At 42.0% G+C, this 14,823-nt stretch overlaps 1 protein-coding gene across 2 annotated transcripts in view; it reads right to left on the bottom strand.

Annotated features, from left to right (window-relative positions):
- The window catches only part of antxr1d (ANTXR cell adhesion molecule 1d), a 152,898-nt gene extending 139,919 nt beyond the window's left edge, over positions 1-12,979 (bottom strand). For both annotated transcript variants that reach the window (XR_013845113.1, XM_080037378.1), the window contains exons 1-9: positions 12,607-12,979; positions 5,816-5,887; positions 5,556-5,627; positions 4,928-5,009; positions 3,834-3,864; positions 3,669-3,742; positions 3,004-3,072; positions 2,837-2,917; positions 2,662-2,722 (exon numbers count right to left, since the gene is read on the bottom strand). Coding sequence is in view for 1 of the 2 variants with exons in the window: in XM_080037378.1 (XP_079893504.1) it covers positions 2,662-2,722; positions 2,837-2,917; positions 3,004-3,072; positions 3,669-3,742; positions 3,834-3,864; positions 4,928-5,009; positions 5,556-5,627; positions 5,816-5,887; positions 12,607-12,770 (706 nt within the window). In the remaining variant the exon portion in view is untranslated. The remainder of the gene's footprint in view (positions 1-2,661; positions 2,723-2,836; positions 2,918-3,003; positions 3,073-3,668; positions 3,743-3,833; positions 3,865-4,927; positions 5,010-5,555; positions 5,628-5,815; positions 5,888-12,606) is intronic.
- Positions 12,980-14,823: the final 1,844 nt, after the last annotated feature.

The following is a 14,823-nucleotide window of genomic DNA, read 5'->3' as shown; positions in this document are numbered from 1 at the left end:
ATTAGGCGGCTCATCAATCGAATAATAAATGAGGCTGTTGGAGCAGGTTTGGAACATGTCCCATTGACACACTCTGGCACCAGACCAGAACACAGAGAGGCTTGGGATCGTCACAATTAAATCGGAACAATTGAGATTATACAGCTCCGGAAAAAAATGAAGAGACCACTCCAAATGTTCAGTGTCTCTCGTTTTACTCTTTATAGGCGTATGTTTGAGTAGAATGAACATTTTGGTTTTATAATATAAAACTACTGACAACATTTCTACCAAATTCCCCCCAACAATATTGTCATTAAGAGCATTTTCAATAAGGAATGTAGAGATAAAGATTGAAGAAAAATCCAGACTGGTCTCTTAATTTTTTCCAGAGCTGTATATTGTGCCTTCCTTGTTGTGTAGCCAGCCTATGTCCTTTTCAAGACAACGTTATTACAGTTTTAGTTACGTTCTAACTGTTAAATTGCATTTTTTACTGTTACATTTTTTGTGTCAGCTTTAAAAAAAAAAACATAGACTCTTGAACTCTCCCAATCTATCTGTGACTGTGATTTTCCCCACATTCAGATCCCTTCTTAAAACCGACTTCTTCAAACTGGCATATTCGATTTTAGTATTTCTGAAATTCTGTTGATGTTTTTATTGCTCTGTTTTACTGTTGTGCATCTGTTTTTAGCTTTTTTATTAATTGTACATGTAAATGGTAAATGGACTCCACTTATACAGTGCTTTTCCCTGGGGTTTCTCTGTCCCAAAGTGCTTTACATTGTTACACATCCTCCCAATCACACTCACATTCACACAGCGATAGCAGCAGCTACCACGCAGGGTGCAAGCTAACTATCAGGAGACATATAGGGTTCAGTGTCTCTTTGCTCAGGGACACTTGGACATGTGGTGGGGAGACGGGGGATCGAACCAAGGACCCTGCCAGTCAGTGGATGACCGCCCTGCACACTTCACCACAGCCGTAAAGCGTCCTTGAGTGGTCTGTTAGGCGGCCCTATGCATTATTATAACTATTGTTATTATATTTAGTCTATACTTTATCTCTACTGATCCTTTTGTTATTTGCACTATCGTTCCTTTGCGGCTGTAACACTGAGAAACGTCCACACTGTGAAACTGAAAAAGGATTATCTTATTTTAACTAATATAATTCCTTCCTGTGTTTGTCTTTCAAGAAAACCTTCCCTCTCTCTTCCTCCATATCCTACGATGGATCTCCACTGGTTGTGATGGTAACGGCCGGCTGCTAATGCGATCTCTTAAGTGAGTCCTAATAAGGTTATGTCAAAGCTCATCCATCCTGCTGGCTATACACATAAAGTGCTCTCTGTCTCTCTCTCTCTCTTTCTTTCTTTCGCCCTCTCTCTCTCTCTCTCTCTCTCTCTCTCGCTATCTATCTATCTATCTATCTATCTATCTATCTATCTATCTATCTATCTATCTATCTATCTATCTATCTATCTATCTATCTATCTATCTATCTATCTATCTATCTATCTATCTATCTATCTATCTATCTATCTATCTATCTATCCATCCATCCATCCATCCATCCATCCATCCATCCATCCATCCATCCATCCATCCATCCATCCATCCATCCATCCATCCATCCATCCATCCATCCATCCATCCATCCATCCATCCATCCATCCATCCATCCATCCATCCATCCATCCATCCATCCATCCATCCATCCATCCATCCATCCATCCCTCTCTATACAGTATCTGCTGTCCATTGAACAACAGTGTAAGGACAACATTGAGAAATCCCAATTGGCTACTTACTTACTTACTTAGCATATACAATCCGATGTGGCAAACTAGGCCAGGGAATCATCCATGCTTAAACAGTCAGGGCTAATTCCTCTGACCAACAGCCCCCCCCCCCTCCACCCCTCCAAACACACACACACACACACACACACACACACACACACACATACCCGTCTCCGCACACACGCTGTGCTGAAGCGGCTATGCTAATTTTCCCCCGGCTGCCTGCGAGTGACAATACGCTCTCTGTCACATAAACGTTCATGCGATTACTCAACCCCGTGTCCCGCTCCACACGCCCTAGACATGACTGTCATCTGACACAACCGCACACCAAGACCGGGCACTCTCACCAGTAATGAGGAGGAAGCTGCTTTAATGGTAAATGGTAAATGGACTTGACTTATCTAGCGCTTTCTAGCCGATTTTCTCAGCCCCAAAGCGCTTTACATTTCTTACGACATTCACCCATTCATACACACACTCATACACCGATGGTAGAAGCTGCCATGCAAGGCGCTCTCTGAACCATCGGGAGCAATTTGGGGTTCAGTGTCTTGCTCAGGGACACTTCGACATGTGGCGGGGAGACGGGGGATCGAACCTCCGACCCTGCACTCCAGAGGCGATCTCCCTACCCACTTCGCCACTTTAAACATCGCTTTGAAATTTCATGTAAAGCAGAAACATGCAAACAGATATGTCAGCCTTTCCTTGACTATATAACAGTACTGAAAGGACCTACATGACACCTCGTTGACTTTTTATTTTCTGCTTAACATTTGCCTATAGTTTAAAAAATTAGTTTAAAGAACTTGTGTCGATTAGCTCATTTCTGGGGTGAAAATGGTCTGAGTGTCTCAAGGCCTCTTACCTCCTGCACACACACTGGACGGCTCTGCTGCTAGAATCTCTATGCACGACTTCTTAATGATCTGAGAAATATAGGAGAAAATCACAGTCACAGGACAATTCAATTACATAATATGATCTGTGTGTGTGTGTGCGTCCGTCCGTGTGCGTAAACATGGCGTATGTGTGTGTCTTACCGAGTCAATAATTCCCCTGAGAGCTTGGAATCCTCCCCATACAGGAAACACATGTTCCATGGTGTCGGCAATTGTTGCCAGCTAGAAAAACAGAAAAAAGTGTTTAATTTTTTTTTTTTTTTATGTATTCGAAATATCTTAAACATTCTTGGATGGATCGTACGTACCTGTGTCTGGTTGAAATCTTTGACCCCGACACAGTAAACAATGGCTCCCAAAGACCGCGCCCTCTGTGCCTGTGAAAGAGGAACAATTTAACCAAATACATCGCCCAAACAAACACATTCACAGTCCCCTCCACATTAGTGTTAGGATGTCCTAGAGGAAAGAGGGGCCGACCAGTAACCATGAGGTATCTGGTTCCTCCTCCCAGTAACCATGAGGTCTCTGGTTCCTCCCAGTAACCATGAGGTCTCTGGTTCCTCCTCCCAGTAACCATGAGGTCTCTGGTTCCTCCTCCCAGTAACCATGAGGTCTCTGGTTCCTCCTCCCAGTAACCATGAGGTCTCTGGTTCCTCTTCCCAGTAACCATGAGGTCTCTGGTTCCTCCTCCCAGTAACCATGAGGTCTCTGGTTGGATCCCCGGCACCAGACAGGAGGGTGTTAATAGTAAAACTAGTGGTGGCTGCTACTTGAGATATGCGAAGAACGAATTTCGATGTAAATTGACAATTGAAGCCACTGAACTCGAAAAATTAGACATTTCAGACAGGCGATCAGTCAAGACAGTATTTTGTTGTTCAATACCCTGATATAATGGTAACGATATAAGATTTTCCTTGATATAAATTGTATAAATGTTTGATCAACGTTTGAGATGCTTAGATCTTACCTCTCGCTGAGCTGTGTCAAGCTGCCATTCATTCAACTCTCCGTCCGTCAGAGCGATAATAACGCTGGCCGTGGCTGCAGGAAGAAAAAATAAATATAATGCAAGTTCTCTAAAACATGCACTAAATGTAATGCTCATGTAACCAGGGCGTTGGTGAAAGCTTACCTTGCTTCTCTTGATGTATCTGCATATTAGCCTGTAATTGCAAAGAAGAAGGAGTTAGTCAAGTTTAAAGTTACAGTGTGTAATATTAACGGAGTACTTTGGCGTCTTCCTGAAAGTGAAAGTTCTAGATTTCAACGCTCCCTTGACAACCCCTCCCGTTTGGAAAATGTACAGAAGCTACGGTGGCCTTCAAGGACAGTCAGTGGGTTGGATGAAATGCATGACAGCATATCATAAGTCTTTGCATTGGATTTGCAAACTTGGGTGCCGTCTGGAAATGTTGGTAAATCTTTAACTATCACAACATTTTCTTGATTGAATTAAAAAAAAGAGAACTGAATCATGTTTTTTTAAGATTACAGAGTGAAGAGTTGAAATGGGGAGACAGAGAGAGAGAGAGAGGGGGGATGACCTGCAGTAAAGGTCCACGGGTCGGATTTGAACCTGCGACCACTGCAACGAAGGCCGGAGCCGATATGGTACATGCTCTATCCACTACACCACCGGAGCGCCCCAAGAACTGAACCATATTTAAGTGAACCTGGATGTTTTTGTTTTTGCAGTGCCTCGCCTAAATCCTCTTTCTAAAAGCTCAGCAGTTTCAAGAAGCAGCAAGTCCCTCATGACCTGAGCCACTCCTCATCATGATACCTGCTCTGTGTTGTTGCTGACTGGCTCAATTCATCCTCAGTCAATATGTTCAGGGTGAAATCATACAGTATATATAGCAAAGACTAAGATAATGTTATTTAAGCTGGGAAAAAAATACCAAGTATGTGACCATATACACTATACAGCACCCTTGAGACATGGGAGACCTGCAGAATCTATCTATAAAGCAAGAAATGTCTGTCTGTCTGTCTGCCTGTCTGTGTGTCTGTCTGTGTGTCTGTCTGTCTGTGACTCGCACCTTTTGACTGCACACAATGCATTGGCTTTACTTCTATATCTTACAAGTAATTTAATCTGGCTTTACCAAAATGATTTTTCTCAGCCGAGCTAAGGGTCTATGCCCACTGAGGCAAATGTCTATTTGTGATATTGGGCTATACAAATAAAACTGATTTGATGTGTATTAGCGTCATCTCTCTTACCATCTCCAGACCCAGGTTCATGAATGTGTCTCCTCCAGGCACCACCCTCCTCAGAGCTGTTAGTCCCCCGTTGATGGCCTCTCTGAATCGGGGTAAAAACAGACAAGCAGACTGAGTAAATACACTGAAAGAAAGCTGCAGAAATCTCTTTAGAAAATGTTGTTTGCAAAACCAAAACATAAACACAACAAGAGAGGATATGTCTGTCTACTCATGTAGTGCAGTGCCAAACTTAGACTGTATACACATTACACTGGAAAAAATTAAGAGACCAGTCTGGATTTTTCTTCAATCTTCATCTCTACATGACTTAACGGAAATGCTCTTAATGACAATATTTTTGGGGGGAATTTGGTAGAAATGTTGTCAGTAGTTTATATTATAAAACCAAAATGTTCATTCTACTCAAACATATGTCTATAAATAGTAAACGAGAGACACTGAACATTTGGAGTGGTCTCTTAATTTTTTTTCCAGAGCTGTATATAAGTACCACACAAAGGCTTAGATTTTAGGGAGGGGATGCATGGGATATGTTCCCCTCAATATTAAGAAGAAGCAAAAATTTGTCCAACTGAAAAAGAGGAAAAGTTAAAGTCCAGGGGGTCGAAACATTTATGTGTCGTACCTGTTCTCTGTCAGTTTCATGATGATGTTTCCACGTGTGGAGAAAACAATGAAGGACATCCGCAGCATGGGGCTGAAAATACACACACACACACACACACACACACACACACACACACACACACACACACACACACACACACACACACACACACACACACACACACAGTTGTTTCCCATTAACACACAGACACAAACAAAAAACATCAAAAAATTCTCTGAAAATAACATCAAATCTTTTTTTTTTTCTTTTTTTTTTACCTGATAAATTTCTCGGCCAGCTGCTGCACGAAGGAGTAAATCTCTTTCCACTGATTCTTCACACTCCCAGACCTGAAAAACAACCAAAATCAAATCCATATAAGGAAATAATATGTGATGTTTATTGTTTACAACAGATGACACACTATTTATCACCAGCCACAGCCAATAGTATTACATGTTAATTGAATGCAGGAATAGGAAACGTGGCCAGCTCTCCAAGTTTAGGCTTTTTCATACCAAAACAAATAAAAAAACCTCTGTTGATAAGATAAAAACAAACATTTATTGACGCCAGTGGTTTGGCTGTTGTCATGGTTATGATATCTGTCTATCATTCTGTAACTCTACCATATAAATCCAGATTAAAGGTGTAGTCAGCGATTCTGGAGAACGCATGTCGAGAAAATCACTTTTTTGTCAAAATCGGTGAATACACAGCCTAGGCTCTGTAAATGGACATGTTGGCATCTACGCTGGGCACCCTTTGTACCCTTGGTTTACATATCCGTTTACGTTTACAGAGCCTAGGCTGTGTATTAATGACATATTTTTTTTTTTCAGTGCAAACATACAGTACAGACAGGTAAGCGGATAGTGAGGAGATATTCACTGATTTTGACAACAAGCGTTCTCCAAAAATAGCTGACTCCACCTTTAAATGTCTTGACAACCTTTTGGTGGATTGCCATGAAGTTTTGTACAGAGGACGATGGTAGGCTTCCTACCTTTCGTAGGATGCGCAGACGTACGACTTTAACGACCTTATGTGTTTATGCATTTCAGGAAAAGTTTTACAGTTCATCTGATTGGAGGACATTCCATTCTGTGTGTGTGTGTGTGTGTGTCCATCCCTGCGTGTGTGTGTGTGTGTGTGTGTGTGTGTGTCAGTCCCTCTGTGTGTCCATCCCAGTGTGTGTGTCCGTCCCTGTGTGTGTGTGTGTGTGTGTCCATCCCTGCATGTGTGTGCGTTTCCACCCTGTGTGTGTGTGTGTGCATCCCTGTGTGTGTGTGTCCGTCCCTGTGTGTGTGTGTGTTGGTCCCTGTGTCCTTAATGAAGCCAAGTCCCAGGGGGCTAATGCTAATGCTAATGGGGGCTAATTACCACCATGCCAGAGGGTTGAGGTTGGACAGGGACAGATGTAGCGGTCTGCCTCTAGCAAGGACCATGTAGCAGGCAGCTGGCATATGCACGTGTGTGTGTGTGTGTGTGTGTTTTATAGGAGTGTGTGTGTGTGTGTGTGTTTATATAGGAGTGTGTGTGTGTTTGTGTGTGTCTGTTTGTCTTGTATTTGGGTTTATAGACGCATGCCTGTGTGTGTGTGAAGTGTTTTGTTTATAGGAACGTGCAGTGTGCGTGGGAGAGAGAGTGTTTGTGGGTGTGTGTGTTTATGTGTGTGTGTATGTGTGTGTGTGTGTGTGTGTGTGTGTGTGTATGTGTGCGTGCGTGTGTGTGTGTGTGAGGGGGAACAGATGGTCAGCCAGTCTTACAACAGGTTGAGGGTCTGCAGTGAAAAGGTTGCAACATGAACAACAACAGTGACACTCGGCAGGGGGGCAATGTGTGTGTCTAGTTAAGGATGCAACACATCTAACAGCTTATTCAACCAACTCTCGAGGCTGTGTGTGTGTGTGTGTGTGTGTGTGTGTGTTTCAGTTTTAGACCTTAGGAGTGAGGCCGTTTTTGGAAAGTGAGGACATTTTGTCCGGTTCTCACTTTGGGACAGGCCTTTAAAGGAGCTGTTTGAGGGTTAACACTAGGTTTTAAGGTTCAGGTATGAATAAGGTTTATGTTAGGGTTGGTGTAAGGGTTTGGGGTTAGGCATTTAGTTTTGATGGTTATGGTAAGGGGCTAGGGAATGCATTATGTCAACGAACGTGCTCACAGTTATAAGCGTACAAATGTGTGTGTGTGTGTGTGTGTGTGTGTGTGTGTGTGTGTGTGTGTAACAGGGTCATAGAAAGAGTGAAAGTCTAAGCTGTATTGATTTACATCAGTAGCTTCCTGCTCCACTTGGCAGGATCAACTGTTGTCTGTAGAATCAGTCAAAACAGATCGCTGCCTGAAGACAGTATTATGACTGTTACTCTATTAGTGGGCAGCCAGATAGAGAGGGACTATGCAGGCCTGGTATTTGGTGAAAAACAGACACACACACACACACACACACACACACACACACACACACACACACACACACACACACACACACACACACACACACACACACACAGACAGACAGACAGACAGACAGACAGACAGACAGACAGACAGACAGACAGACAGACAGACAGACAGACAGACAGACAGACAGACAGACAGACAGACAGACAGACAGACAGACAGACAGACAGACATGCACACACACTCACTTCAACTTTATCCACTTTGTGTCAACTCATTTGGCGACGGCTTGTATGAAACCAACATTCATTCATATGAAAAAGTTACGCACTGTAGCTTTAAGATTGATCCTTCACGTCTGACTTTTCCTCCGTTCTCTTTCACAGAAGCTTTCATTTCAGTCACTGCATGGCATTTACAGTTAGAAAAAGAAAAAGAAAAAGAAAAAAACTGCCAACAAGTCCATGCCATCTCTGGGTAAAAAGATCAGCAGCCTCCTGAAGGCTTGCTGAGGCAGGTCCAGAGGTTTGGCCATGCGTGAGGTGCCTCTCTCTCTCCCCGGGCTCATGATAAACTTTCTGAAGCAGAGGGGTAAAGACTGAACTGCACATCCCAAAGATCACAAAATAATGTGTTCCAAACCAAAGTCAAATGTCACTCAACGTCGTGTGCACCTTGCAACCATGTATTGCAAGCTTTTTTTAAAAACCATTTGCCCAAATAATATAGGCATACACTAAGAAAGTTCTTGTTGTCAAAATCAGTGAATATCTCCACACGATCCGCTACCTGTGCACTGAAAAAAGGACCAATGTTATTACATAGCCTAGGCTCTGTAAACGAGCATGTTGCTAGCTATGGTGGGCCCACTTTGTTTGCATACCTCTCTACAGAGCCTATCTAACCATTCTTGTTGTGAGGCTCTCTCTCCCTCTCTCTCTCTATCTCTCTCTCTCTCTCTCTCTCTCTCACACACACACACACACACACACACACACACACACACTTCACATGTTGTGACATGTCTGATTGTTTTGCGTCCACGTGCTTTTCTTAAACCTGCAGATTTGACGAACACGTCAATTATAATGTTTGAGCAGGTTTGAGCAGCATGACTGTGGTGGAGATGGCACAGGGATAATTATTGGACTAGTCACGCTCACACAGACACGAACAGGTGGCAATAACACCCTCACTGACCATATGCAGCTCTGGAAAAAATGAAGAGACCGCTCCGAATGTTCAGTGTCTCTCGTTTTATTATTTATAGGCACATGTTTGAGTAGAATAAACATTTTGGTTTTATTCTATAAACTACTGACAACATTTCTACCAAATTCCCAATAAAACTATTGTCATAGAGCATTTTCAATAAGTTATGTAGAGATGAAAATTGTATGTAACCTGTAAATGTTACTATTATGCAGGCGAAAATATATTTTTTTCAAGCACTAATCAATTTTGAGATTTTTGTCTATTTTGCTTCCATAACATGTCTTCATTCGTACTAGTATATATCAAAGGTCCAACATGTACATTGAGGGGTTTATTTGACTAAACCTTGTCTGTTTGCGTCTGTATATTTCTCCTAAACAACCATCTTTAACAGCCATTATCTAAACATTAGTTTTGTTCAGTACTAAATCGCAACTTCTAAAGCACTTACATCAACCAAACTTTCCATGATCATTCTTAGCACTATTCTGAAGGTTATTACAGAAGGATTTGTTCATATGTTGTTACTTTTCTGATTTATGACACATTTTGTTCTTAAAACACATGCAAAAACTGCATTTTTAAGACCTCTACAGAGTGTGTGTTTTTTTTATAAATGTGCATTCCTCTTGGCAATAAAAGTGCCATGAATTTGATATTCAAGGGGTGAGTGTGAGGGTGTGTATTGTTGTTTGAAGTGTAGGGTCACTGCAGTGTCTTGGTGTGGCCTAGAGGAGGAGTTAGCAACTCTACCGTCTGTGATTCAAATCAGTCCTTAGACCATTGTTCATCATCCTACTCTCTCTGTCTCTCTGTCTCTGTCTCTGTCTCTCTCTCTCTCTCTATGTCTGTCTGTCTCGCTCTCTCTCTCTCTATGTCTGTCTGTCTCTCTCTCTCTCTCTGTCTCTCTGTGTGTCTCTCTCTCTCTCTCTTCCTCTCTCTCTCTCTCTCTCTGTCTCTGTCTCTCTCTCTCTCTCTCTATGTCTCTCTCTCTCTCTCTGTCTCTCTCTCTCTATGTCTGTCTCTCTCTCACTCTCTCTCTCTCTCTCTCTCTCTCTGTCTCTCTGTCTCTCTCTCTATGTCTGTCTGTCTCTCTCTCTCTCTCTCTCTGTCTCTGTCTCTGTCTCTCTCATATCTCATTTCCTGTCCACTCTCTCCTGACTCCAAGCAGGAGTCAAGACAGACATGCCCCAAGAAATAACGGTACTTTTAGTCTAAGACCAAGTTCACGGTTACACATAGGGATATTAATGAGGCACACTGTAATAAGGGGGTTTGAATTGTAACTGTAAAATAAACAGATGTTAATGTTAATTCTAGATGGTAAGTGGTTGACATCCATTCCAGGTAAATTAAAGGTGCAGTGTGTAATAAATGTGTATTGTAATTTTGACACAGAAAGTTAAGCTTTGATGGGGCGCTCCGGTGGTGTAGTGGATAGAGCGCGTACCATATTGGCTCCGGCCTTCGTTGCAGTGGTCGCGGGTTCGAATCCGACCCGTGGACCTTTACTGCAGGTCATCCCCCCCTCCTCTCTCTCTCTCCCTCTCTCTCTCTCTCTCTCTCTCTCTCTCTCTCTCCGTCTCCCCATTTCAACTCTGTACTGTCTAATAAAGCTTGAAAATGACAAAAAAAAATATATATATAGAAAGTTAAGCTTTGAGATAGCCTATACTGTGCAAATGTATTTTTCATAATTTGGAAACCCTAATGTTGAGGTTATCACTGGTCTATAGCACATCTGTCGCTTGAATGACTCAAAGAATGAAATCATAATGCTGCTGTCGAACCCAAGTTATAGCGCAGTACACTACCAGTCATACCTTTGGAGGCATTGGTATAAGTGCCTTTTATAATTGGTCGGTATGTTTTTATTCTTATTTATGTGTGTGTTGTCTATTTCTTGTATTGTATGTTTTTTAAATGGACCTTGAGTCTAATCATAAAAGATGATGATGATGATGCTTAATAAATAACATATTAACCAGTGACAACATAACCACTTTTGGACTATTTAATCAAATTAAACAATTATACCAAAAGGCATGCTTTGTGGTGCTTTGTAATCTAGGCTATATGCTATAAAAACATAATCAGATTTACTCTTGAGAGACAAAATTCCCTTGAGAAAAATAAATAAATAAATAAAACAACAAAGAGAGGGTCCTGCTTCAAGCCACTACAGGTCCTGATCATAGATAATATATAAAAAGGTCCTGATTCATGATATAATCCAGCTCTCTCCACTATAGCCTCCAGGAGACTATAGTGTGAGAGCTAGATTGTATCAGGCTGCCTACGGTAGATGGAGAGAAGAATAGTTTTCACCGCTGTGGGGCAGCCGGCCAGCTGTGTCCTGAGGCGTCATCACTCTGTAACTCTATCCATCCTGCTCCGCTCGCCCTGCCCACATCCCGTGAGTCAAAGCAAAGCAAAGCTACCTCAGTCTGTTTATGCCTCTCTCGCTCTCTGTCTCTCTCTCTCTCAATCTGTCTGTCTGTCTCTCTCCCTCTCTCACACACACACACTCTCTCTCCCTCTCTCTCTCCGTCTCTCTCTCTGTATGTCTCCCTCTCTCTCTCTCTCTCTCTCTCTGTCTCTCTCTCTCTCCCTCTCACACACACTCTCTCTCTCTCTCTCTCTCTCTCTCTCTCTACACTTTGAACCGGACGAAAAGACAATGAAAAAAGAACGTGACCCCATCCATGCATCACCCACAATATTCCTCCTATAGACTCTATATACTTCAAATGCAATGCTTTCAAACTATGCGTAAAGAAACATACAAACTAACAAATGATGGTTATACAATGGGTTTGGACCTGGACGTAGCCTATATTCTCCGCTATCTTATTAAGAACTGATGGCTGTTGTGATGGCTACATAACAGTTGAATGTTGCAGATGTGGGCTTTCAGATGCACAAGCTTAAACTTTTTACATGGGTCACTTTTCTTTATAGCGCCGTTAGAAAAAAACATAAATGAAGTCTGGGTCAACATTGGGGGAAAAAATGGGTTAGAATGTTGTCATTCCCTAAAGACAACGACTCCGATATCTTGATTACATTTAGGAATGTTTTTGTGCCATCTGTGTATGAGTCTGTTTGTGTGTGAATGGGTGAATGTGGTAAGAAATTCAAAGCGCTTTGGGGATGAGAACATCGGCTAAAAAGCGCTATATAAGTCAAGACACTTTACCATTTACCATTTGTGATACATAAGGGTTGGGTTTTGCAAAATCTTCCAGCAACAACTCTATAGTCCTACTTTAACGCTAAGAAAACAGAAAACATAAGAGTTGAGAGTGCAGACTGGTTTTGCCTGATGTGAATGCGCCGCGTTCCCAAACAACTGGTGGCGGGGCGGTCAGTCGGTCGCATGGCAATGCTTAGCGGAGGGGAAAGTAACCATACAAAAAAAGAGCCATAAATAACATATCGGGACACTCACTTGTCGAGAACAAAATAGAGGTCGAATGCGCCCTGACACGACCTCTCCTCCTCCTCTTGTTCCCCCTCTTGTTCCTCCGCTTTCACCGACATTTCACAGAGGAAAAGAAGTCCCAGTAAAGCCAGTAAGGCGAGCAACATGCGCGTGCGTGTCCTCCTCGCCATCTTTCCCGGTGTTAACTGTTGACTGTAGACGCTATAGAGGCTATAATCCCAGCGCTGGCAACTCGAGATCTTCACATTTTTCGCGTTTAAGTCAAGTTTGGAATCGACCGTGAGCGTCTAACAAGTCTTTTTAGTCGTGCATTTAGCAGATAGGAGTGTCTACTTCTTGGTCGGGATTTTTTGCCGGGCTGTCCCGAGTAGAGTCTTGAGCACAGAGGGAGAGAGAGAAAGAGAGAGACAGAGACAGAGGGAGAGAGAGAGAGAGGGATTGAAACTAGGCAGGATGGAGGAGTGGAGCGACACCCGAGGAGATATAGAAAACTCCACTTTTACATAGAAAAAAAAGAAAAAAGTAGTCTAGTGAGGAAATATCTGTCTGGGGTGGAATGACACAGAAATTACAACATGATGTTTGAAATCAAGCATGCATGGGCGTGGGTTTATTTTCAGCGTTTTGGGGGGCATTAAAGCAATAGTGCGTAGCCTTTTCATATGAAAGAATGTTGGTTGTTATTATTATTATGGCAGCGTTTACAAACTGGTGTGTCCCCCCCCCTGACACTGGCGCAGGAGCTCAGAAAAAATCCCAAGAAGAACCCAAGAAATGTTTCAGTTGTTGATTCTACTGCTAAGGAAAAACCTGGACATACAGCAGAAGGTATAAAGTCCATGCACCATCACTGAAGGCTTTACCTCATGTAGATGTGCCGAGTGTTGTTGTAATTGCTCAGAATTCCTCATGGGGCTGACAGAAGTTACGCAATATAACTTTAATAAACCGATAATTTGGTCATTTATTTTGCGGCGTTACAAACTTTAATCAAAGCATGTCCTCAAATAAAAAACAGAGGAACTAAGAAAGAAAATTGCCCAGAATCGACACCAGTTTTGTTAACGCTGCCATACTGAGAAATACAGAGAGAGTTTTGTGGAGCTGATAGGCTTGATCAACTTTATGTCAACTCATTTGGTGATGGCTTGAATGTAACCGACATATATTATACAAAAAAGTTACTCACTATAGATTTAAACATTTTTCAGCCTTTAATATAGCCTATTGTTCTTCATTTTCCAGACAGTTGCAGTGTGCCCCCCAGCACAGGGCTTTCATGTGTTCCTCATTAGTTAAACTTGGCTCCATATCCACCAGGACATGAAGACCAAACTGGAGCTTTGAAGCAGAATAATCCATTAAACGCTCATTAGACAGAAACATTTACTTTATGAATTATGCATTTGCCCCGTAGCACATACAGCCAGACTGGCCTGAAACATAATCATATACAGACCCATTTTACAGGGCCAGGGCAATTATCTATCTATCTATCTATCTATCTATCTATCTATCTATCTATCTATCTATCTATCTATCTATCTATCTATCTATCTATCTATCTATCTATCTATCTATCTATCTATCTATCTATCTATCTATCTATCTATCTATCTATCTATCTATCTATCTATCTATCTATCTATCTATCTATCTATCTATCTATCTATCTGTCTATTTACCTGTCTGTCTGTCTGTCTGTCTGTCTGTCTGTCTGTCTGTCTGTCTGTCCGTCCGTCCGTCCATCCCAATAATTTGATGTCAGAATAGCTCAATTTTAGGATAAAAAAGCTGTGTAGATTATATGGTTATAAGAAATGCAGACGTGCATTTAACCAATTAAGATGAAGCATTATATTGAAAATATTATATTATATTAGTACAGGGTGAAATATTGAATTTGTTCATATGTGGTTCAAAGTATGTCCACACTGGATAGACAATCAGATGAAGAAAGCCCCCCTAATGTGCATTGTTGACCCTAATTATCACAACATGTCCTGACCAGCTCCTGTGTCCCTCTTCTTCACTGAAAGGGAATGTAAATCAGACAAGGGTTGGAGAGAATCTGACAAGGGGCTAAATTCAAAGGCATATCTGCGCACGCGTGTAGCCAACAATGTGTGTGTGTGTGTGTGTGTGTGTGTGTGTGCCTGTGTATGTGATTCTTTTTTGTGTGTGTGATTCTGTGTGTGTGCGATTCTGTGTGTGTGTGTGTGT

This window comes from Ammodytes marinus (genome assembly GCF_949987685.1).
Source record: "Ammodytes marinus genome assembly, chromosome: 11".
Classification (NCBI taxonomy): Eukaryota; Metazoa; Chordata; class Actinopteri; order Uranoscopiformes; family Ammodytidae; genus Ammodytes; species Ammodytes marinus.
This window is presented reverse-complemented; position numbering and strand designations above follow the sequence as displayed.